The sequence below is a fragment of the Tachysurus fulvidraco genome, chromosome 15 (genome assembly GCF_022655615.1).
Source record: "Tachysurus fulvidraco isolate hzauxx_2018 chromosome 15, HZAU_PFXX_2.0, whole genome shotgun sequence".
In the NCBI taxonomy this organism is placed as follows: domain Eukaryota; kingdom Metazoa; phylum Chordata; class Actinopteri; order Siluriformes; family Bagridae; genus Tachysurus; species Tachysurus fulvidraco.
Window position 1 is genome coordinate 24,064,710 of NC_062532.1, and position 25,191 is coordinate 24,089,900.

The 25,191-nt window shown below is 42.0% G+C and overlaps 1 protein-coding gene and 1 long non-coding RNA gene across 3 annotated transcripts in view; both read left to right on the forward strand.

The window, feature by feature from the left end:
* The window catches only part of LOC113654112 (ferritin, middle subunit), a 58,787-nt gene that overhangs the window by 1,103 nt on the left and 32,493 nt on the right, over positions 1-25,191 (forward strand). Inside the window, exons 3-4 of one of the 2 annotated variants that reach the window (XM_047800908.1) lie at positions 214-339; positions 434-743. The exons of the other annotated variant lie outside the window; for it this stretch is intronic. Of the exons in view, the coding sequence (XP_047656864.1) occupies positions 214-339; positions 434-589 (282 nt within the window). The 3' untranslated portion in view covers positions 590-743. Of the gene's footprint in view, positions 1-213; positions 340-433; positions 744-25,191 lie in introns of those variants that run through there. 2 annotated transcript variants of the gene reach the window in all.
* On the forward strand, positions 18,660-19,766 carry LOC125138712. The gene is made up of 3 exons (XR_007137929.1): positions 18,660-18,719; positions 19,164-19,280; positions 19,714-19,766. It is a non-coding gene; the product is annotated as an uncharacterized LOC125138712 (long non-coding RNA).

A 25,191-nucleotide genomic window follows, 5' to 3' on the forward strand; every position in this document is an offset into this window, starting at 1 on the left:
GGTGGACGATCTCACAAACTGTGTGTGAATTGAATGTAAATCTTTTTACAGCTTTATAGAAATGTTTTGCTAGATAATAATCTTTTATCTGCTGTTTCTATAAAACCTTTGGTCCTGAAATAAGACTTTATATATAATAAGAGAGAAATAATAAAAGTAATGGATTGGTGTGAGATCAGATTATGAATCAGGCCAAAATGTGTGTTCTTTAAGAAACCTGAGCGTGATGAGTGGGGCAGTGGACTGGAGGCCATGCAATGTGCTCTGAAGCTGGAGAAAACCGTGAATCAGGCTCTGCTGGACCTGCACAAACTTGCCCTTGATAATGGAGATGCTCATGTGAGTTAAAGTTGTAAAAATGATCATTAATCTTTTTAGCTAGATAAGATGTGATGGCCATAATTATGACCTTTGGATCTTCACTATCAAACAGATGTGTGACTTTCTGGAGACTCACTACCTGAACGAGCAGGTGGAGGCCATGAAGAAACTGGGTGACCACATCACTAACCTCACCAAGATGGATGCCACCAAGGACCGTATGGCCGAGTATCTGTTTGATAAACACACCCTGGGAGGAAAGCGTTAAATCTGGCCCCCCCCCCCCCCCACCCCCCCAAAAAAAAACAGCAGAACCTCTGTTTAACCTGAGTTAATGTGCAGTGATGTGTGGAGGCTGCAACTTGAGCTTATCTGTCCTGTTTGTCATCACATTATTTAATAAATAAATAATTTGAGCTGGACATGGTGGTTTTATTTTAGATTGTTTTTAAAATTAATTTTAAACATCCATATTTCACGCACAGCATAAGTCACTGTTCATCACATGGTGCTGATTTTCAGAAGTGGCAGAAGCCTTTATTATTGTCACATCTACATTACAGTACAGTGAAAATCTGTCTTCACACATTATTGCCTGGAATATTGCTTTGTTCTGATCCCCAACTTCCAAAGTCTTAACCACTCGAGCTAACAGTCTTGTATATGGGCACGAATACACAGTTGGTTTAGGCAATAAATACAGATAAGAACCTGAGACACATTCTAGAGGAAAGCAGTGTTCTGTTATCTGACTTATTTCTACATGTACAATTTGTAATTTAAGTGTTTTTTATATATAATTACCTCAGCACTTCATCTTACAACACTGGACATATTTTAAACTAAATGAGCGAGATAAAAGGGGACGTACTAATAAACGTATGTTTGCCAGTGGTGCCACAGTCTGAAAGTAAACTTTGTTCTTTCATAAACAGAACTGAAAAACTTTATTCCTCCATCCTGCTGTACAGATCAGTGTTTAAATCTGTTTCAAATCAAAACATGAATATCTGCACAGAATATAAAAATATAATATGCAATCAAATTTTTATTAGTTTCTGTAATACACATTTCTAGAAAAGTAATGCTTTATAATCCTACTCAGTGTTTATAATCTACACTGGTGTGAAAGTGTTTTTTTTCACGTTTGTCACACTTTAATGTTTCAAATCATTAAACAAATGTCGATATTAGTCAAAGATAGCACAAGTTAAAAAAAAAAAAAAGATTAAAATGTCAAAAGTTCTATTTCTTTAGCCAGACCTGATTACTGCCAAACCTGTTCGCAACCAAGAAAGAAATCCCTTAAATAAGACCTGAGTGACAAAGTGAAGGAGACCCAAAGATCCTCAAAAGCTACACATCATGCTGAGATCCAAAGACATTCAGGAACAAATGAGAGAGTAAGTAATTGAGATCCATCAGTCTGGAGAAGGTTATAAAGCCATTTCTAAAGCGTTGGGACTCCAGCGAACCACAGTGAGCGCTATTATAAACAAATGGCCAAAATATTCCCATATTTATAATTGAATCAAGTTTATACGTTTAGAGTCCTAAACATATGACCTTATGATACTTCTTAGGAATGAGCTCTTTTACATATTAAATTGAATATGAAGTCTGTGGAGATTAATATCACCAAACCTACCTCTTATCTCCCTAACCTGACCCTATAACCTATCCCCAACCATAACAGCAGAAGCTAATACCATGTTTACAAATAATTGCACCAAGGGGTAGCATATACAGGGAGAAAAGCAATGGGCCTAAAACAGAACTTTGTGGAACACCAAACAAACTCAAGACCTGTGGGCTAAATGTGGTCAAAGTCTAAAGGGTGCATTGACCATAAACTACATTTCCCATAATGCATGCCGATCATGTTACCCGTGAAGTGACAGCATCCCACCACTAGATTGTGGTGTTTCCACATCAGTGCCATTTTCCGATTTAAGAAATACAATGAATGATCCCAAAATGTCCAGGAAGAGAAAAATTGATGCAGATGGTAAGGTATGTTTGTGCTTCAAGGAGAAAAAGCGGTATGTCTTTTGTGTTATGAGGCAGTGTTGCTTGTCAAAGAGTACATTCTACGCCCACATTTAAAGCAAAGTTAATGTCATAACTTGTTATTTATCCTTATTCACTTGGATAGTTTGATCGTTGATTGATGGAGTAATGTGGGTTTCATAAGCTGACAAAAGGATTTATGTTATAATAGAGAAACAAGCAAACAGTTATTTTTCATTTATGCAAATATGTATGTAATATTTGTAAGTTAAATAATAAAAATAAAGAGTTATTTAACATTAAGGAGTAGTTGTGTTTATTTTACATTACATTTAGACTGACTCAAAGTTACATCTGGACCTTCGATGGCAACAATTATGCTGATGTGGCCCTCGGTTAAAATGAGTTTGACCCCCCTGATCTAGATCTACAAACTGATAGTGATCTGTCAAATAAGACCTGATCCAGGAGGAGGCATTCCCTTTAACACCAACAACATGTTCTATCAAAAAGAAAAATAACATGGTCAATCTTATCAAAATCTGCAATAAGATCAAGTAGCACCAGCAAAGAGACACAACACTGATCAGAGGCCAGTAACAGGTCAATGGAGGAATTGTGTTCTTTGAACAATCTGATTAGCCAAGCCTTTGTAACTAGAGGCCACACCCACAATTTTAGGGGGAAAAGAAAAAAAAATTGAAAGAACATCAGAATTTATCCAAGTAATATTTCAGAAAAAAAAAATGAAATTAATAACACAAGTATGATGTTAGTGAACACCTCTAACTAACCCCACCCCCTTTTTCTTCCTAACAAAACTGAAACTTCTAATTAAAAACTAAAACCTTGAAATAGTCAGGAAACGGATCCAAACAAACAAATAAATAATAGAAAATGGCAAAAAAGCTTTTCAAATAAATAATAATATTCAATTCAATTTAAATTTATTTGTATAGCACTTTTTGTAATTGACATTGTCTCAAAGCAGCTTTACAGAACATAAACATGGAAAAAGGTTAGTATAAAGATTAATAGAATACAAAGTCCCAGATTAATATTAGATATATATATAAATGTGTATGTATTTATCCCCAATGAACAAGTCTGAGGTGACTCAGGTGACTGTGGGGAGGAAAAACTCCCTTAGATGGTAAAGGAAGGAACCTTGAGAGGAACCAGACTCAAAGGGGAACCTCATCCTCATCTGGGTGACACTGGGGGTGTGATTATATATATATATATATATCACACCCCCAGTGTGTATATAGTCTGATAAATGTTGTAGTGATGTAAAAGACCGCATGGAGTTCACATCTCCTCTTTAGTATAGCAGAGTCTAACTGGAGCTGGTAGATCTGTGGATGCCTCAGGATTCTCACGCCCTCATCTCAGTGGAGGTCCAAAATCTTCATTGCACGAAAGACGATCGGAGCTGGTACAATTCCTGGATGCCTTGGGATGGGTAGAAATAGAGAAGCAGTGGAGAGAAGTGAACATATCTCTCTCACTCACTCATTTTCTACCGCTTATCCAAACTTCTCGGGTCACGGGGAGCCTGTGCCTATCTCGGGCCTCATCGGGCATCGAGGCAGGATACACCCTGGACGTAGTGCCAACCCATTGCAGGGCACACACACTCTCATTCACTCACGCAATCACAGATGATTTTATCCACCTGAATCTGCTTACCCCTATTGGATACCGGCATATGTCAGAACCACGTACTGGTAAAGGGGGTGGTCTTCCTGTCATTTTTCATGCGTCATTAACTGTCTCTAAATTGGTTTTTCACAATACCACAACATTTGAGTACATGGTTATGAAGCTTGGTATCAAACATCCCATTGTACTTATATTAATGTACAGACCACCTAAACAACAAAGTGATTTTTGTCTCAGAACTCAGTGAATTACTAACCCAAGCATGTGCTGTGTCGTCCCATTCATGTTGATACTGCTTGCTCCACTGCTACTCAGCTAAATGTTGTCTTTGACTGTTTTGACTTAATCCAGCATGTTAATTTTCCAAATACTCATGGTCACACGCTTGATCTTGTTTGTACATCTGGTCTGAATAATATCTCTGTTGACAGTTTAGCTACCCCTCTTTCTGACCATAGACTAATTTCCTTTGATTTTACATTTATCTGTCCAGTCAACCACATCAAAAATCTAACCATACGTTATTGTCATTTAAATACTGCTGACACTAGCTCCTTTTGTGATTCTGTCACTTCCTCTACTCTTTCTGATGTGCTAAATTTAACTTGCCCATCTATGATTTATGACAAGTATTGCTGTTCTGTTGAAAAATTGTTGGATGAGTTTGCCCCAACTAAGATTAGGTCTGTCCCCATGTCCCATTCCTCCCCGTGGTTCAATGCAGAGCTTCGAGGTTTGAAGGTAAAATGTAGACAACATGAACGTCTCTTCAGGAAAACTGGTTTAACTGGACATTTTCTTATATTTGCTGAATGTCTTCAGTGATATAAATTGGCCTTAAATACAGCCCGCTCTTCCCATATCTCCAGCATCATTAACAAAGCAAGCAATAAGCCCAAAATGTTATTTAGCACAATTAATAAACTGATTTAAGCACCAAAGCACAGTGACTCTGAATCCATTGTTATGTGCTGCTCTTACTGAACCATTTCCAGGGTAAGCTAGATACTCTGTATGCGACATTTGGTGAGAAACCAACTACAGCATATGAAATCTCAATCTAATAATTCTATGACAACCTTAGCCTTAACCAATTCCTCATTAATCACTGAGCTAATACAAAAATCTAACTCCTCGTCATGTATTCTAGATCCTGCGCCTACCTTCCTGCTAAAAGACTCTACATCTGCGATTTCTGCCCCCATTTCCCACCTTATTAATATGTCATTTATCTCCTCTACTGTACCTGTGACACTTAAGACTGCTGCTGTTACTCCCATACTCAAAACGACTAATCTGGGCCCGGCAGACTTATCCAACTACCGCCCTATTTCCAACCTGCCATTTATATAGAAGATTATGGAGAAGGCTGTGGCCTCTCAGCAGCAGTCATTCCTAGCTGGTAACAACCTCTTCGATATTTTTCAATCTGGCTTCTGCCAACAGTATAGCACGGAGACCGCTCTAGTAAAGGTTGTTAATGATCTTTTACTCACTGGAGACTCAGGTAGTCTCTCTTCTGATATTAGATCTCAGCTCTGCCTTTGATGCTGTCCGTCATAAGATATTACTTTCCTGCTTAGCAGAATTTGGCATATCGGGTTCTGCACTATCTCTTATCTCACAGGCAGGCAATATCACATCTCCATACACAATTCCAAATCTCCTACTGTCTTACTTAAGCAGGGTGTCCCACAGGGCTCTGTTCTTGGCCCCCTACTATTCATTCTGTACATTCAGCCACATGGCAACATCGTTCGTCGACATGGTTTTATATTCAGTTACATACTGCCTGTACACCAGATTCTGTTTATGTAAAATCCTCACTCTCCTCTTGTGTTAGTGAGTTAAATCTACACTCAAATGTTCTTAGCCTGAATCTGGGTAAAACCGACATTCTAGTCCTCCATCTCTAATAAAAAACAACTCTGTGGACTTTAGTCTTGATCTGGATGCTACTACGATTTTCCCCTCAGCTACTGTTAGAAATGTAGGTATCACAATCGACCCCTCACTATCCTTTGATGCCCACATTTGCAGCCTCTCCAAAGCGTCTTTTTTCATTTACAACACATTGCCAAACTACGACCTTTTATCTTCCGAAATTATGCCGAAACATCAGTACATGCTCTGATTACGTCCCGTCTTGATTACTGCAATTCGCTCTTCTCTGGTCCATCAGCTCACTCAATCTCACCTTTACAGTACATACAAAACTCGGCTGCCAGAATGTTAAACTCCAATAAAAAATCTGCCCACATCACCCCTTTATTATTTGATCTTCACTGGCTGCCAGTCTCATCTCGCATAAAATATAAAATCATACTGCTCACTTATAAGGCACTAAATACCCCCCCCCCCCCCCCAATCTTTCTGACCTTCTCTCATCCTATGTACCTTCACGATCACTCCGGTCTTCAAATTCTGAACTTCTTTGTATTCCTAGATACCGTTTATCCTCTGCGGGTGTCAGATCCTTTTCTGTCATGGCTCCAACACTATGGACCTCCCTACCCACTGCACTCAGAACCATCACCACTTTGTCTGAATTTAAATCAAGGTTTAAGACCCACCTTTGCAACCTTCACTATCAGTAAATGCATATGTATTAGGAGTCCTTCATTTTTCTAAAATGTGGTGTATGTATCGTGTACTATGTAGAGTCCTGTCTCATGAACTGTATGTTTTTGTGTATAGTCCTGTCTTCTGTTATTATCTCATGCAGCTGCATGTGATCCTTTGTCCTGGGCAAATGTCCGACAAATATGTTACACTATATTCCATTTGTCTATATTGTACCTTGTAAAGCATCCTTGAGCTTGGGAAAAGCGCTATATAAATTAAACATATTATTATTATAATTATAATTATTATTATTATTAACCCTAATCCTGACCCTAAACCCAACCCCCAAACCTAACCCCAGGTCATTGTATACTTCCAAAAACCTAGCCCTAATCCTAACGCCAAAACCCAACCTTTATCCTACCCCAACCCTAATCCTAACCCCAATCCTAATCCTAACCCCAGCCCTAATTCTAATCCTAAAATCAAACCCTTATCCTAGCCAGTAACTCTAACCTTAACCCCAACCCTTATCCTAAACCCAATTCAACCCTAACCCCAATCCTTATCCTAACCCGAACCCTAATCCTAACCCCCAACCCTAATCCTGACCCTAAACCCATCCCCCAACCCTAACCATAGGTCATTGTATACTTCCAAAAACCTAGCCCTAATCCTAACTCCAATCCCAACCCTTATCCAAATCCCAACCATAATCTCAACCCTTATCCTAACCCCAATCCTAATCCTAACCACAACCCTAATCCCAACCCTCATCCTAATCCTAACCCCAGCCCTAATCCTAATCTTAAAATCAAACCTTTATCCTAACCCCGACCTTAATCCAAACCCACAACCCTTATCCTAACCTAGGGTTAGGGTTAGCCATCTGTTCCTTGAAAAGCATTTCCTTCCCAAACAAACTGAACCTCTGATGAGTTAGGCTGTTGTTTTTTTCCTTTTTTAAAATTTTTTTTTATAAAATTCTTTGTTTGGAGTTCCATTTGGCTGCAAAATACTTTTCTTACATTCATGGTTTGACACTTCTTAATTTTGGTTTTTACTTTTTTCATTTTTTAAATTGTTAATTTTTTTTGGAACTTTTTGGGTTTTTTTGGAGTCTCGGGATTTGACACATTTTAATGGTTTATCCAAAATGGGATTCAAAAGAATGACACTATCTGGAAGCATCAGCCAACCAGGATAACGAGACAAGGCAGTAAGTTTCAAACAACCTTCTTCTAAAGCTATAGGCCGAAAGGGTGTGCACACTGAAGATAAGGTAATTGGAAAAATCCCTTGCTTCCTTCTACACTTTTGAAAGTGGTCATTTTGGCTGTGGTGTAAGTATTATCCAGGAATAGGAGCAACTGCCGGCTGTTTGGAAGGGAGTACGGGCGGTTTTCTCTTTTCCCCTTTTTTATGGACTTCCATCCAAGTGGTTTGTTTTCAAAAAGAGAATAATATTTCTGGACATCCACTAGGGAAAGGCAAACGTCTGCGATTCCCCAGCCGGGTAGGCATGTCCCTGTTTCTCTAGTGTATTCTGATGCCCCATCTTTTACTTGCTGTTATTTGGTATATTGGTTTTTGGTATTGTTTTTATTTCTGAGTTTTAATTTGGATCTTAGTTACATAAGTTCTTATGGTTCTCTTTTTTTCTCTTATGTATGTGCTTGTCATTTATTTGGTAAGGTGAATTTGGGGTGATTGCATGGCTACTCTATACAACAGATTTGCGGTCCTGGCCGACCCAGAGTCCAGCAGTCAATTGAATGATGTAAGTTTAAATCCAGGCCAAAACCGGAGTAAAAATAAGACAGTAGACCTGGTTTTAACTAAGAAATATTTTAAATTGTTACAGGCCATTCACCATTCAGAGATCTTGCAGGCTAGAATGCTAGCTAATCGCTACCCGCCGGGAATGTTTAAACAGGTAACAAAACTCACATCTTTCATTAAACCTTCTTCTCCCAATCAATCTACATTAGATAAAGTGACACAGAATACAGCAAAGTGGATGGACGAAAACATTGAGATTTTAAAGAAGCACAATCATGAGGTCATTGCATCGGGGTTAGCCAAAATCCAGGGGTTTCATGTAGAGGTTTTTAATCAAGCGGTAGTATGTAGGACTAGGTATAGGAAGAAATTTACTGAAAGTTCAGTACAAACCCTTAGGTCAATGGTGGTAGGAATTCCATCACAAAAAACACCCAAAAAGGTACCTGATTGTTCTAGGTTTGGTGATGACTTTCCACCTCTGCTAAGTACAGGGAGGTGAGGAGGAGTACAGGGAGGTGAGGAGGAGGAAGATAAGACCAACAAACAGAATACTTACCTGATAGATGTCCAGAAGCAGATCAGTCCTAAGGAGAAAAGGGAGATTAGACACAAGTCAGTACAAACAATAGAGGTTACAAAAGTTACAAAACAACATACAGACATGCAGATAGTTCTTGAACCAGATAGTATTAATCTGCCTGCAGCCCCACTTCCACAGCAGCCGGATCAAGGTAAGGCGACACAATTAAACAAGATCCCATATACCCATGTGGTGTGTCGTGGCGATGATTGGATTTTTTCTTCTTCTTTTGACTTAGGGTTGACTCCTGGTACGTCGTTGGGGTGCGGTTCCTCCACACTCCGGATGCCGGCAGGTGATGGGGCACAAATGATGATGGGTAAACCTGAAAAAAGTGATACAATATCTCAAGGTAATTCCCAATCTGACTCCCCCATTAAAAAAACCTGTCCGGGTGGGGGTGTGGGGGATCGCCCTCTGGCGGCGCGCTTTGAGCCAACGGTACATCCACGTACCAAGCGAAAAATTTGTGACTGGCAAATTGAAGCAATTAAACCTATTTTTATTCTGGGTGATTCTAATTTGGCTCGCATTCCACGCTTCTTGGATGATGAGGTGCAGGTTGATAGTTTTCCAGGTGCATCCTTCTACCACATCAGGGGAATCCTTGAAAAATCCCTGGAGTGGAGAAGGTTGTACTGTCACTAGGTTTGAATAACTGTTTGGGAAGACAAACCCCCACAACAGCCTGGAAACAACTTCAACAGCTTTTGAAAATGTGTGATAAAATATTTCCAAATGCACAAGTTTATGTTCCAGTCATTAATTTTCTGACAGGTTAGATTCAGGCATACAAAGACTTTTACAAATTCTGAATAAAACCATTGTACAGAAATGTAATTATTTACCTAAATCGACCGAAGCACACGACCCAATACATTGGTGCCCAGCCACAGCTAAATTTATCTTGCATTCCTGGCTGGACCAATTAAACATGTAAAGGGGGAAAAGTGTAAGTATACATTCCCCCATTGGTCTAACATCACAAATTTGTCGGCTTTGAGTCTGAGTCAGGGGGAGATGGAGATCCTTAAGGGCTTTTCTTCATATAATTCTAGGTGGGAGCCGATGGTGGGGTCCGTTTCGGAGAGCATCTGACCACTTATTAGGAAGGACACCCGGGTATTATCCAGATTTCATAAGAGAACACAAACTAAATATAATCTCACCCATGAACAGTCTCTTATTCTAAAGAAACTATCACAAAACCGGGACATAATAAATAAACCAGCTGATAAAGGGTCACAAACAGTTATAATGGAAAGAGCTCATTATTTATTTGAAGCCAATAGACAGTTAAGTAATACATAACATTATGTACCGTTAACACAGCCAATTCAAAAAGAAACTCATAGTATGCTTAAAGAAATATTAACATCTCTTAAAGAATCTAAATTTATTACACCTAAACAGTTTACTTACTTCAGTGGTTCGGATGCTCCCCGAATGAGACAATTTTATCTGCTCCCGAAGATTCACAAGCCACCGGAGAAGTGGTCCGTACCCTTTGTAGTTCCATGCGGTCGCCCAATTATTAGTGATTGCGGTTCTGAATCGTGCCAATAAGTGGAGTTTATCGATTATTTTATTAATCCAATATCCCAGAAACACAGCAGTTATATTCGGGATACATATGACTGTGAATAAAATTAATAAACTGATTGTACCGGACAATGCCTTTTTGTTCACCATCGACATAGTTTTACTTTACACAAACATTGATACAGAACTGGGCCTGCACGCAGTTAGAAATGCATTTAGTAAACATCCAGACAGAAATAAACCAGATGAGGAGGTTTTACAAATCTTAGAGTTAGGCCTGACACGCAATGACTTTGAGTTCAATGCCAAGTATTACCTCCAGATTCATGGTACAGCAATGGGGAAAAAGTTTGCCCCGGCTTATGCAAATCTATATATAAGCGCATGGGAGGAGTCGGCCTTCCTCAAGTGTGCCAGGTTACCATTGGTTTATTTTAGGTTTCTGGGTGATATATTTGGCATTTGGACTCACTCAGAAAAGGATTTTTTGTCATTTATTGAGATTTTAAATTCCCACCATGAGGCAATAAAAACCACACACACCATACAGAAGGACAAAGAGGAGTTTTTAGACACACAGACCCTTTTTAAACCTGTAGAAAAAGGGAAAAAAGGCCTGGCAACCAAGGAGTTTTTTAAAGATACAGACAGACATGCACTGTTGCATAAGAGCAGCTATAACCCCAAGCACACGTTTAAGGGTATTGTAAAATCACAATTGATCCGATTTCACAGAATCTGCAGCTTTCCCGAGGACGTGGAGGAGGCAACACAGGTATTGTTTAAAGCACTTAGATCCAGAGGTTATGCCGGTCGATTCCTGCGGGAAATCAAAAAGGAAGTAAAACAAAGTTTTGATACAAATCAGTATAGCTTGAAAACCAAAGAGCAACGGATACAATTCAAAATTGTTCCTCTTGTATTTACTTATTCACATGATTTTCAAAACTTCAATAAAAATTTGAGGGTGCACTTCCACCAGGCCCAGGAATCGACTGTCACGCTGTGACACGGTGAGACAAAAGGCGAGTGGGGATCCAAGTGCAGTTTTCTGTTTAATGAACAATACACAGATGAACAGGCAGGCAACACAAGGCAGAACACGGAACGAAACAGAAACAGGCAGGCAAAACAGGTCATAACACTGAAAAGGAGCAGAGAACAGGAGCAGAGAACAGCATACACCAAACACCAAAAACGACCAACCACATTGAAGTGAACAGACAGAGTATATATGGTGAACGAGAACCAATCACAAAACAGAGACAGACAAGGACTAAGACAAAACACCTGGGGAAGAGATTGAATGTAATTAGTGTCCATGGAACAGATAGGTGGGCGGGGTCAACAATTAACATCAGGGAGAGACGGCAGACAGAAACAAGGGGAAAACACAGACAGACACAGTACAGAGCCCCCCCCCCCTACGAGCGGCTTCCAGACGCTCCCAAGTCCACAAAAAACAGTCCAGGAGGGTGGGGCGAAGGTGTAGCCAGGGTGGGAGGGCGGGTCGGGTTCGTGTAGTGGCGGCGCCAGCCGAGCAGGAGGCCAGGGCGGCGCCGGCAGAGCAGGAGGCCAGGGCGGAGCCGGCAGAGCAGGAGGCCAGGGCGGAGCCGGCAGAGCAGGAGGCCAGGGCGGAGCCGGCAGAGCAGGAGGCCAGGGCGGAGCCGGAGGCGGAGCCAGAGACCAGAGCAGGACCGGAGACCAGGGTGGTGCCGGAGGCTGAGCCAGAGACCAGAGCAGGACCGGAGACCAGGGTGGTGCCGGAGGCGGGGCCAGAGACCAGAGCAGGACCGGGGACCAGGGTGGTGCTGGAGGCGGAGCCAGAGACCGGAACAGAGTTGGCAGCCAGGGTGGTGCTTTGGGCCTATGAACAGGGACAGGAGGGCTGGCAAGTCCAGCGAAGCAAAACACAGGAAAACAGAAACATGCATAGGTTCAGGCCAGGCAGAGAGTTCAGGTAGTTTGGGTGTAATGATGTCGACCGCGTTCTCTGACTCAGTAATTTCGGTCGACCCGGCCGATTCGGCTGGTTCCGTCAGCTCGGCCGGTTCCGTCGACCCGGTCGGTTCGGCCGGTTCCGTCGACCCGGCCGGTTCGGCAGGTTCCGTCGACCCGGCCGGTTCGGCAGGTTCCGTCGACCCGGCAGGTTCCGTCGACCCGGCAGGTTCGGCAGGTTCCGTCGACCTGGCAGGTTCGGCAGGTTCCGTCGACCCGGCAGGCTCCGTCGACCCGGCAGGTTCGGCAGGTTCCGTCGACCCGGCAGGTTCCGTTGACCCGGTCGGTTCCGTCGACCCGGTCGGTTCCGTCGACCCGGTCGGTTCGACAGGTTCCGTCGACCCGGTCGGTTCGGCAGGTTCCGTCGACCCGGTCGATTCCGTCGACCCGGTCGGTTCGGCAGGTTCCATCGACCCGGTCGGTTCCGTCGACCCGGTCGGTTCGACAGGTTCCGTCGACCCGGTCGGTTCGGCAGGTTCCGTCGACCTGGTCGGTTCCGTCGACCCGGCAGGTTCCGGCGACCCGGCTGGTTCCGGCGACCCGGCAGGTTCCGGCGACCCGGCAGGTTCGGCAGGTTCTGTCGACCCGGTCGGTTCCGTCGACCCGGCAGGTTCCGGCGACCCGGCTGGTTCCGGCGACCCGGCTGGTCCAGCTGGCGGCTTAGGGATGCCGGCCGCCCGAGCCGACCTCATCGGGGTATCCGCCAGTTTGGACCCGGTCGGTTCCGTCGACCCGGTCGGTTTGGCAGGTTCCATCGACCCGGTCGGTTCGGCAGGTTCCGTCGACCCGGTCGATTCCGTCGACCCTGTCGGTTCGGCAGGTTCCGTCGACCCGGTCGATTCCGTCGACCCGGTCGGTTCGGCAGGTTCCGGCGACCCGGCTGGTTCCGGCGACCCGGCAGGTTCCGGCGACCCGGTCGGTTCGGCAGGTTCTGTCGGTTCGGCAGGTTCCGTCGACCCGGTCGGTTCGGCAGGTTCTGTCGACCCAGTCGGTTCCGTCGACCCGGTCGGTTCCGTCGACCCGGTCGGTTCGGCAGGTTCCGTCGACCCGGTCGGTTCCGTCGACCCGGCAGGTTCCGGCGACCCGGCTGGTTCCGGCGACCCGGCAGGTTCCGTCGACCCGGTCGGTTCGGCAGGTTCTGTCGACCCGGTCGGTTCCGTCGACCCGGTCGGTTCGGCAGGTTCTGTCGACCCGGTCGGTTCCGTCGACCCGGTCGGTTCGGCAGGTTCCATCGACCCGGTCGGTTCGGCAGGTTCCGTCGACCCGGTCGGTTCCGTCGACCCGGTCGGTTCGGCAGGTTCCGTCGACCCGGTCGGTTCGGCAGGTTCCGTCGACCCGGTCGGTTCCGTCGACCCGGCAGGTTCCGGCGACCCGGCTGGTTCCGGCGACCCGGCTTAGGGATGCCGGCCGCCTGAGCCGACCTCATCGGGGTATCCGCCAGTTTGGAGACCAGCCGGTTAGCACGGACCTCAGCCGAGCTCGCCGGTACGGTAGCCATGGGAACTGGCTCAATCACGGGTGTGCACGGGACTGGTCTGGGCGGAGGCACTGTGGAGCATTCGGGCGTCCGTGGCGGATTCCACTCTGTGGCCCACGGATCCCGATGCTTGCTGCCCCCCCAAAAAATACTTACGGCCGGCTTCCGTCTCTACACTGCTCAAGGTTAGTGTGGACCCGTCCAGGAGCAACGCCAGGTTGACGAACTCCGAGAATGTTTTGATCTCCCGGGTAGACGGCATCAGATACCGCAGTATGTCCCTTAGTCCATGCTTAAAAATGTCTTCTCCCCAAAGTTGACCTCATTGCATAGGTCCACGAATACCTCCGTATACTCCTCAACTGGGGCGTCCTCCTGACGTAGGCAAAACAGGAGTTCTGCTGGATCCATTGGCGGTTGGTCGTTCTGTCACGCTGTGACACGGTGAGACAAAAGGCGAGTGGGGATCCAAGTGCAGTTTTCTGTTTAATGAACAATACACAGATGAACAGGCAGGCAACACAAGGCAGAACACGGAACGAAACAGAAACAGGCAGGCAAAACAGGTCGGAACACTGAAAAGGAACAGAGAACAGGATCAGAGAGCATAGAACAGGAGCAGAGAACAGGAGCAGAGAACAGCATACACCAAACACCAAAAACGACCAACAACATTGAAGTGAACAGACAGAGTATATATGGTGAACGAGAACCAATCACAAAACAGAGACAGTCAAATTCACAGTGGGCCAAAATATAAAACTGAGATAAAGTCATGGGCCAAAATATAAAACTGAGATAAAGTCACGGGCCAAAATATAAAACTGATATAAAGTCACGGGCCAAAATATAAAACTGAGATAAAGTCACGGGCCAAAATATAAAGCTGAGATAAAGTCACGGGCCAAAATATAAAGCTGAGATAAAGTAATGTAATGTTCAACCTTTTTCATGTGGAAACAAATTTTAGTTTTACTTAAACACAGGATTTGGAACAACCAGAGCTTGATATTACAAACACATAAAAAATTTAATTTGAAATAAAAGACACATCAGGCCATCAGTTAAAAAAAAAAAAGGTCGTAGATAGGTCTATATATTTTTTTTTTAAGTTTCAGTGTAAAAAAAAAAGTACAATTGTGGTGATGACGTCGGTATGACTTTAAACACATTAGCATATGGTGACGTCACTGACTGGGTCTTCAACCCGTGCTTTCGGGCTCACCATTTCACACCTTATTTTGATGCTGGACAGTTTTTCCAGAACTTCGTGCCAAGTTAAAGCGGCAAGTCGGTCGGACTTAAATCGAGTCGGTCCTAAATTGACGGTCGGTCGGGTTACGGCAAACAAGAATATTTGGCCTCGGTGGTGTTCGTTTCTCAAACTTTGACCATACACTTTTTGACAAACTCTCCCTCATTAAAGTGTCCGGCAGATTTTGCAATCTCTGCTGCCACAATAAAACTCGCCTTTACAGCAGCTTCACTTTTTATTTAGCTTTCATGAACATAGTCTGATGGGAAACCAGACTTTTTTTCATCTCCTCCACCTTCTGGAGCTTCTGCTTTACATCCAAGTCTTTATATTTCTCATAATGTTTCGTGTCATAGTGTCTTCTTGTTATATACTTTCGTTACAGACACATTAGCTCCATTAGCACACGAGACAAACTGGTTGTTGACGACTGTCAACAGAGAATGAATTACACTTGCTGTTCGTGACTACGTGTCAATACAGTGGCAAGGCATTCTGGGATTTGTAGTATTAGCAGAGCGGCATTTGCCCGTTATTCCCTCCTGAATGTCGATATTAGTGTAGAGGCTATCTATGTCCATGGTGAACAAGATAGCCTCTTCTGGAATCTCTAATCCTTTTACTTTGTGGACAAAGTCATATGTGTCCTTTATATAGCTGGGATGGTGAATCGAAAGGGGATTTAAGTGAAAATCTAAAAATTCTGCCGTATTGTACGTCTCGCTGCCGCAGTCCGACACTATAGGCCTCCCTGGGCAGATCTCGTACGGTTTGCTCCTTTTAGATTGTTCTTTATGTATTTTTGGGAGCATGTAAAAGTGCTTAGTGCTTCCTCAAGGGCACCTCAGTCGTGGCCGGCCCAAGACTCGAACCCACAACCTAAGGATTACGAGTCAGACTCTCTAACCATTAGGCCACGACTTGCCCCCACAAATGATATATGAATAGTATAGATGTCATTGGACACATGTTTCCCATCTCAGCATTAAGAGAATTTCTATGAAATTGTATCACATCACAGTAAATGATTCACTGACTTCAGTCAGAAAAATGTACTTTAAGGATACAAATTTAAAATATGAAAACATTCATAACATTTACATAAACCTCAATATCTGAAGATATAAGAATCATCAGTAAGAATCATCAATTGCAATGTAATTGCAGTGTTTTATAATAAAAATAGAAGAATTTAGAATAATGAACATGCATCAAACTGACTGCAGTCAGGAACATTTACTACCGATTAAATGTGTGTGAAATATGGGAACATTTCATGTAACAGTGTAGAAGTTAAAGAACACAGAATCCTATGAAGCAGTCAGGTCTCAGTAATAATAATAATAATAATAATAATAATAATAATAATAATAATAATAATAATAATAAGTTACAGTTTGTCTGCAGAAATGAATGCTGACAGGACTCTTACTGCTGGTGTCTCCTCCCCAGGACGTCCATACACCAAACTGCCACACCAGGGAACACTGCTTACTGCCATCAACTAATTACAGAGAAAATATTAATGTCAGTCAAAGGGCATTTTATCCAAGAATTGCTCCTAAATGATCCTAATGATCCTGGGTGTGTCACAAATAAAATTGCGGTCGAACATGTTTAGTTTTAAACCTTATTTATCCTGAGCTGACCTCAGACATTCCCGCTTGTTTCAGGCTGTACAGGAGAACAGGAATTTAAATTTAATCCTAAAAATAAAACTATATATTATGTAGCTCCTAGTGAATGAATCTCGTTTGCTGTTGAATTTACCTCACAGCGAAGTTAAACAAAATGTTGAACAGGAAATTGGATGTCCTGAAAAAATATGTTACCATCAAGTAAACTCCGCCGTATCAAACCCGTATCTAACACAGAAATCATTTATAATAAAGTAGATTTAACATGTACAAAAGTAATATTTATAAAGCATTATAAAGTGAGTTGTCCATAAACAATGTCGTATAGGTCTCTAGAAGACCTTGGCCTGGTCAGATTAGCTTGGTCAGGAGATGCATGAGGTAATGTTGAGCCAATGATTGATGATGTTTTGCTTTTACATATCTTCTGTTCTTCTTGGGTTCTGTCTATAAAACCTTGATGTAACCAATGATCTCAGCCCTTCATCCCTCATGCTACATGTGGAGTGTTGGGTCCTGCTGCGCAGCTGAGCACAATAAATTGTGTAACCTTTTTTACTCTTGCTCGTGTCTACCAGTGTTGTACTGTATTCTTTAAATCTCTCGAACCTCAGAACTTCCACAACAGGAGTAGGTGGGATTCTGCAAATGAAATGATTAATCACTACAACAAAACTGCAAGACCACTGAGCCCACTTGCCCAAGGAGAAATTGTACGAGTGAGATGTGATGGGCAGTGGGGACCATTGGACAAAGTGATTAAAGAGACTAGGCCCTGGTCATACGAAGTGCTAACAGAGCATGGGACAATAATAAGGACAAACACAAGACATTTGTTAAAAGTGTCTCAGAGAGAAATGAAAATCAATGAGAGTGAGACAAATGATGTGGAAATTGCAAAGCAAGATGAACAATTAGAAATGCAAAGCAATACTAAAGAGTCTGTAACTGTAAATAGACAGGATGCTGTAGGACAAGCAAAACGTCCTAAGAGACAAATAATAAGACCAAAAAGACTAATAGACGAAAAGAGGAAATGTTACAAATTGTGGATAAATGAAAACAATTTGGTGTAATATTTGTAGTCACGGGCGTCAGAACCATTACATGTGGGTGGGACAGGACCCGCCCACTTTTAAGACCAATAATATTGGAGCCGCCCACTTTTAAGACCAATAATATTGGTCCCGCCCACTTTATATGACAATAATATTGGACCCGCCCACTTTATATGACAATAATATAGGACCCGCCCACTTTATATGACCAATAATATTGGACCCGCCCACTTTATATGACCAATAATATTGGACCCGCCCACATTCACCGTCTCTATTCAGCACATATGTCTGTTCGCTTTTCATGTCAAATCCATTCCGCTTGTGGAAAGTCCTAAAAAATAAAACTCCATTCCGTGTTTTACTTCCTGATATCAATGGGCGTCGGAAACATTGTGTGTGTGTGTGTGTGTGTGTGTGTGTGTGTGTGTGTGTGTGTGTGTGCGTCACTGCCCTTCCCCCCTCTGCAGTATAAACTGTAATGAAAGTGAAAGTCAGCAGCTCCATTTTGTGACGAGTGAACAGTAAAAGATTTGAGGAGTAAAAACACAGTGAGTATCTAAAGCTCTAATATATAAACACACTGAAGTGACACTAGATACAGAAGAGTTTTGTGGGTTTGTACTGAAGCTTTAATGTACACAGGTTGTTTTATAACTTGATAGCGTGACTATTTCCTGTAAGTGAACTCTGTGCTGATTCAGGGTTTAATTTAACACACCGATGTTGGAGTGAAGTAAACGTGTGTCCTGCTGTAATCTGGAGAAGGAGACATGACCTCCAACATGAGTGTGTCTGGGAAACAGGACTTAAAGAAAGACGAGAGGTGACTTACTTTTACATTCACCAGTTATAAATACACACCGTCTCATGGGAACACATCTGTATCTCTAAACACTCACTAGTTAACACAGGAACTCAAGATGGGATTATTGGTGTTTAATGATGAACACATTGTGTAACAGTGCTGAGTATTAATTATTATTGATATTTATGTTCTAGAATGATGGAGGGAAAGAGATCAGACTCACCAGAACCCAACTGTGTGTCCATGAAGAGTGACAAGTCAATGGATTTTCCACTTAACTTCAGAGACGTAGACAGTTCTACTGATGTGAGGTCAGTATAGTGAGGTGTTTTACAGCAGTGTTCCACCTGATCAAACTCACTCGTCTCATTATGAAGCCCTTCATGAGCTTTATCAAGTGATGAACACATTGTTTAACAGTGCTGAGACAGTAATTAATTATTGCTGATATTTCTGTTCTAGAATGATGGAGGGAAAGAGATCAGACTCACCAGAACCCAGCTGTGTGTCCATGAAGAGTGACAAGTCAATGGGACTTCCAATTTACTTCAGAGCCAGAGACAGTTGTACTGATGTGAGGTCAGTATAGTGAGGTGTTTTACAGCAGTGTTCCACCTGATCAAACTCACTCGTCTCATTATGAAGCTCTTCATGAGCTTTATCAGGTGTTGAAGCAGTAAAACACTAAACTGTGCAGTGCTGCAGCTCTCGGACTGGCAGTGAGGAAAAGTGCTTTAAGACTTCAGTTCAGTCTGCAGTCCCTGAGCTGGAGGGTCTGTGGTGCTACAGAAGAACATTTACACCTGGGACATTAATGACTATATAAAGATTTTATTCATTTATTCAAACATTTGTTTCTAAACATGTTGGTGTCAGTTAGGAAATCCTGAAATCAGTGTATTGTGTTAAGAGGATAGTGTTAAATATCTGTGTGTGTATTTATTAGTGTGTGATTTGTGCAGCTATGAATACATATAGTCCATATTACATGATGGGTTTTGTTTGTTCACAGACCACAAAAATCAAACATCAGCACAAATCAGCTGGACTCTATATTCAAGGTGTGTGTGTTGTGTTTAAAGTGTGTAATGTGTGTGTTGTGTGTGTTGTGTTTAAAGTGTGTGTTGTGTTTAAAGTGTGTGTTGTGTTTAAAGTGTGTGTTGTGTTTAAAGTGTGTAATGTGTGTGTTGTTTTTAAAGTGTGTAATTTATGTGTTGTTTTTAAAGTGTGTGGTGTGTTGTGTGTAATGTGTGTGTTGTGTGTGTAATGTGTGTAATGTGCGTGTTGTGTTGTGTTTAAAGTGTGTAATGTGTGTGTTGTGTTTAAAGTGTGTAATGTGTGTGTTGTGTTTAAAGTGTGTAATGTGTGTGTAATGTGTGTGTTGTGTTGTGTTTAAAGTGTGTAATGTGTGTGTTGTGTGTAATGAGTGTGTTGTGCGTGTTGTGTGTAATGTGTGTGTGTTGTGTTTAAAGTGTGTAATGTGTGTGTTGTGTGTAATGTGTGTGTTGTTTTTAAAGTGTGTAATGTGTGTGTGTTGTGTGTAATGAGTGTGTTGTGTGTAATGTGTGTGTTGTGTGTGTTGTGTTTAAAGTGTGTAATGTGTGTGTTGTGTGTAATGTGTGTAATGTGTGTGTTGTGTGTAATGTGTGTGTTGTGTGTGTTGTGTGTAATGTGTGTGTTGTGTTTAAAGTGTGTAATGTGTGTGTTGTGTGTGTTGTGTTTAAAGTGTGTAATGTGTGTGTTGTGTGTAATGTGTGTAATGTGTGTGTTGTGTATAAAGTGTGTAATGTGTGTGTTGTGTGTAATGTGTGTGTTGTGTATAATGTGTGTGTTGTGTGTGTTGTGTGTGTAATGTGTGTGTTGTGTGTGTAATGTGTGTGTTGTGTGTAATGTGTGTGTGTTGTGTGTAATGTGTGTGTGTTGTGTGTAATGTGTGTGTGTTGTGTGTAATGTGTGTGTTGTGTGTAATGTGTGTGTTGTGATCCCTTGTCGTGTCTTGATGTGCAGCAGCATTATGGGTAATCAGTTGTATGAGTTTTAAATGTGATAATAAAAAGAGACTTTTATTCTTGTGACAAAATAAAAGTCTCTCTCACTGTGTAACATGATAATATTTAGATCTGTTCCTGTGTGTTTCTAACCAGGAGCTGGAACACAAAGTCATCACTCTGATAAAGAATGAGCTGAAGAGGTTTAGGAAGCTCCTGAGTCCAGATTACCCAGCATGCACTGAGAGGGAGGTGGAGGATGAGGAGGATCTGCACAGTATCAGAGACGGAGCGCTGAAGATCACACTGCACGTCCTGAAGAACATGAACCACACAGATCTCGCTAACACACTGCACAACAGTAAGAGCTCTGAGTCATGACTTTATTCCATCAGCTTCACTTTAGAGAGAGGAAATAATTTTAGATATGAAGACTTTTAGTTTTACATTTAATTTTAATATCATGTTGTATCTGTTCATGGTCCAGCTTCAATAATATTTAGTCCATCAGTCAGGAATTAATAGCAGAGTTTGTACGATTTTGCATTATAACTATTTATTACTAAACTAGTTATTACTTTGTTTATTAGAACTCGTCTCTGTGTATCAGACAAAGTTGAAGTCCAATCTGAGGAAGAAGTTTAAAAGAATTAATGAAGGAATCTCACAGCATGGAAGCTCAGCACTTCTGAATGAGATCTACACTGAGCTCTATATCACAGAGGGTTGGAGTGGAGACATCAATAATGAACATGAGGTGAGACAGATTGAGGCAGCGTCCAGGAGACCAGCAACACAGGAGAAACCCATCAAATGTAATGAGATCTTTAAAGACAAGTCCATCAGAACTGTGCTGACTAAAGGAATTGCTGGAATTGGGAAAACAGTCTCTGTGCAGAAGTTCATCCTGGACTGGGCTGAAGGAGAAGTAAATCAGGACGTCACCTTCATGTTCCCACTTCCCTTTAGAGAGCTGAATCTGATGAAGCAGAAAAATCTCAGTCTGATGAAACTTCTTCATCACTTTTCCCCAGAAATAAGAGAACTAGAATCAATAGACTGTGACTCCTACAAAGTGGTGTTGATCTTTGATGGTCTGGATGAGTGTCGACTTCCTCTAAATTTACAGAAGAATGAGAGATTGTGTGACGTGACAGCGTCAGCCTCAGTGGATGTGCTGCTGACGAACCTCATCAAGGGGAATCTGCTTCCCTCTGCTCTCCTCTGGATAACCACAAGACCAGGAGCAGCCAATCAGATCCCTCCTGAGTGTGTAGACCAGGTAACAGAGGTACGAGGCTTCAGCGATCCTCAGAAAGTGAAGTACTTCAGGAAGAGGATCAGTGATCAGAGCCTGGCCGATAACATCATCACTCACCTGAAGTCTTCAAGAAGCCTCTACATCATGTGTCACATCCCAGTCTTCTGCTGGATCTCAGCCACTGTTCTAGAGAGAATGTTGGGTGAAGCAGAGGGTGGAGAGATCCCCAAGACTCTGACTCAAATGTACACACACTTCCTGATCTTTCAGATCAAACACAAGGACCAAAAGTACCATCAGAAATGTGACCCTGATCCTCAGCAGACCAGAGAGAGTATCATGGCACTGGGGAAACTGGCTTTCCTCCAGCTGGAGAAAGGAAACCTGATCTTCTATGAGGAAGACCTGAGAGAGTGTGGCATTGATGTCAAAGAAGTGTCAGTGTACTCAGGAGTGTGTACCCAGATCTTCAGAGAGGAGTTTGGTCTACACCTGGGGAAGGTGTTCAGCTTCGTACATCTGAGTGTTCAGGAGTTTCTGGCTGCTTTATATGTATTTATCTGCTTTATTTTAACAAATACAAATGTGCTTGTGGGGAAAAGCACTGGACCTTTTAATCTCTTCAGAAATCCAAACATGTCTGATCTCCTCAGGAGTTCAGTGTACAAGGCCTTACAGAGTGAGAATGGACACCTGGACCTGTTCCTCCGCTTCCTTCTGGGTCTCTCACTGGAGACCAATCAAACTCTTTTACGAGACTTAATGCCACAGACAGGAAGCAGATCTCACAGCAAACAGGAAACAGTGAAGCACATCAAGGAGAAGATCAGGGAGAATCCATCTCCAGAGAAATCCATCAATCTGTTCCACTGTCTGAATGAACTGAATGATGATTCTCTAGAGCAGGAAGTACAAACTTACCTGAACAGAGGAGGTTACAGACGTCTCAGAGACACCAGTCTCTCTCCTGCTCAGTGGTCAGCTCTGGTGTTTGTGTTACTGACCTCAGATCAGGAGCTGGATGTGTTTGATTTGAGTAAATATGATCCATCACATGAATGTCTTCTGAAGCTGCTGCCAGTGGTCAAAGCCTCCAGAAAAGCTTTGTGAGTATTTTTATTTATAACTGTATTACTGCATGGTTTATTATTTTAATGTAAGACTGAACTGCACTGTTTGGATTAATGTGTGTTAATAGTTCCTCTAATCATCTTTACACAAACCTCTGGTACTTTTACAGAAGATTGTGTCACTTTTTACACTAACATGTTATATCTGAACTGAGGGCTGGGCCACATGGACAACATCTTATAACATCATATGAGGCATTTTATAGCTTTTATATATGAATCATGAAAAATTAAGTGTTCTCTAAAATTAATGTAAAAATATCTCTACAAAATAACTGCATGCATTTAAGAACTAAAGACATTTCTGAACTAAACACCAGTGAAAGACTTTTTCTGTTCTGTTTATAGTGAAAGTGACATTTAACAAAACTCTCACAGATGAGAAAAACATCAGACTGACAAAATGGGATCAATATGGATAGAAACTATAAAAAGTAAATATTAAAACACTCTAATGTCCTTCAAGTATGTCTTTATGTTGAAGTTCCTCATCTTGTGTTGTGTGTGACACAGTGTTGTGGGGAGATTCACTCTGTCATGGCTTTTTTACTCAATTGTTCTTTCTAATAAAAATAAAACATAAATGTTTTTTAAAACTTTAACCCAATACGAAGGACAAACAAAAGTCTCCTTCAGTCTGCACTACTGCTAAACTTTACCAAGGACTGAGCTCGTGGTCAATAAAACATCAACCATCATTTTGGACCTCGACACATTGGACAGACGAAGTGGGAAAATGTTCAGCTTTATCTCCTTATTATGTTAGAAACAAGCTAGGCAGCGAACTCAGATGTGTGATGAAGATTTTCTTTCTCTAACACTGACCTGTTTGTAGAGGATGGAGTTTAAATGTGACTTTTATATGAAGACTTTTATTTTGATGGGGTTCTTTGTTCTTTGCTTATCAAGTGTACAAGCAGGTAAAAAGAGAGAGGATGAATAATGTGTCACAGGTGAGTGTAGTGTCGTGACCGCTGTTATTAAAAAGTCCTGTTTTGTTCTACTTGAAGCTCGACAAAGACACCAAACTGTTAATGATCACATTCTTGTTCTTGGGTCGTGATTGTTGTTAATCTGTTGTGGTTGAATTATAGACAGTTTTTTGTCTGGTTCACTGCATCAGAAGATGGTGGATGTGGTAAAAACAGACGGTGAACACAAAGACGGTTGCACGTGACGGTCGGTCAGGTTTATCACCGTTACTGTGTTTGTATTTATAAGCAGCTGTAGTGAATCTATATTTCTGTTGTACAACATTAATAACAGACTGGTTTTGTTTGTTCATCATTATGTACTGATAAAATATTACACATTGGTACACTACATTCTACCATGTCACTTATAGCCCCCTGAAGCCCACCTACACAAATCCTTTAGTGTAACACACAGTAGTGTTGTGTTAGATTTGTACCTACAAGGTGGGTTAGATTTCCTGCTATGTGTATAGTCAGTGTTTTAGATTGAACAAACGAATGTCTGTATGTTGATCCATCTAAAGCTAATACTTGTGTATATACAGTGTGACTCATTTAAAGGTAAGAAGTTTGACTTTGTTTATTTCTGATGCTGTGTGCAGTCGTGCTGATGTGACGTCACTCTGTAAACAGGGAAGGAGCTCAGATTTGAGAAGAAAACCCCACGTTCACTTCTCAGTTGTGGAGGCATGAAAGACATGATCGCATTTACTCTGTGGAGAAAGAAGGGTTCACTAAGTTGTGTTGAAATAGTAACAGTGACATCTGTAGTAAACAGTACAATGTGCTTTCTAATATCCTTTATTTACATCGTTTATGATCGATGAGAGATTTTTACACGTCTATATTTTATAAAAAATACAAATCATGATCAAGAATCGTTTATAAGTTTAAATCTAACTTCCTCTTTAGTTTGGATGTGTTTGGACGTATGTGAACACTCCACCTGTATTCAGGTCCACACCAAACACCTGAACCAGTGTGTGTGTAAAATCAGAGGTCTGGAGGTGACAGATTTGTACGTGTACGAGCACAGAGAACAACACACACCAACTGTTTTAGTGTCTCTGTGAAATCCAACATATAACTGAGTGTAAAGTACGACTAGTATTGTCATGTTATTACCTGGTAGTGTAC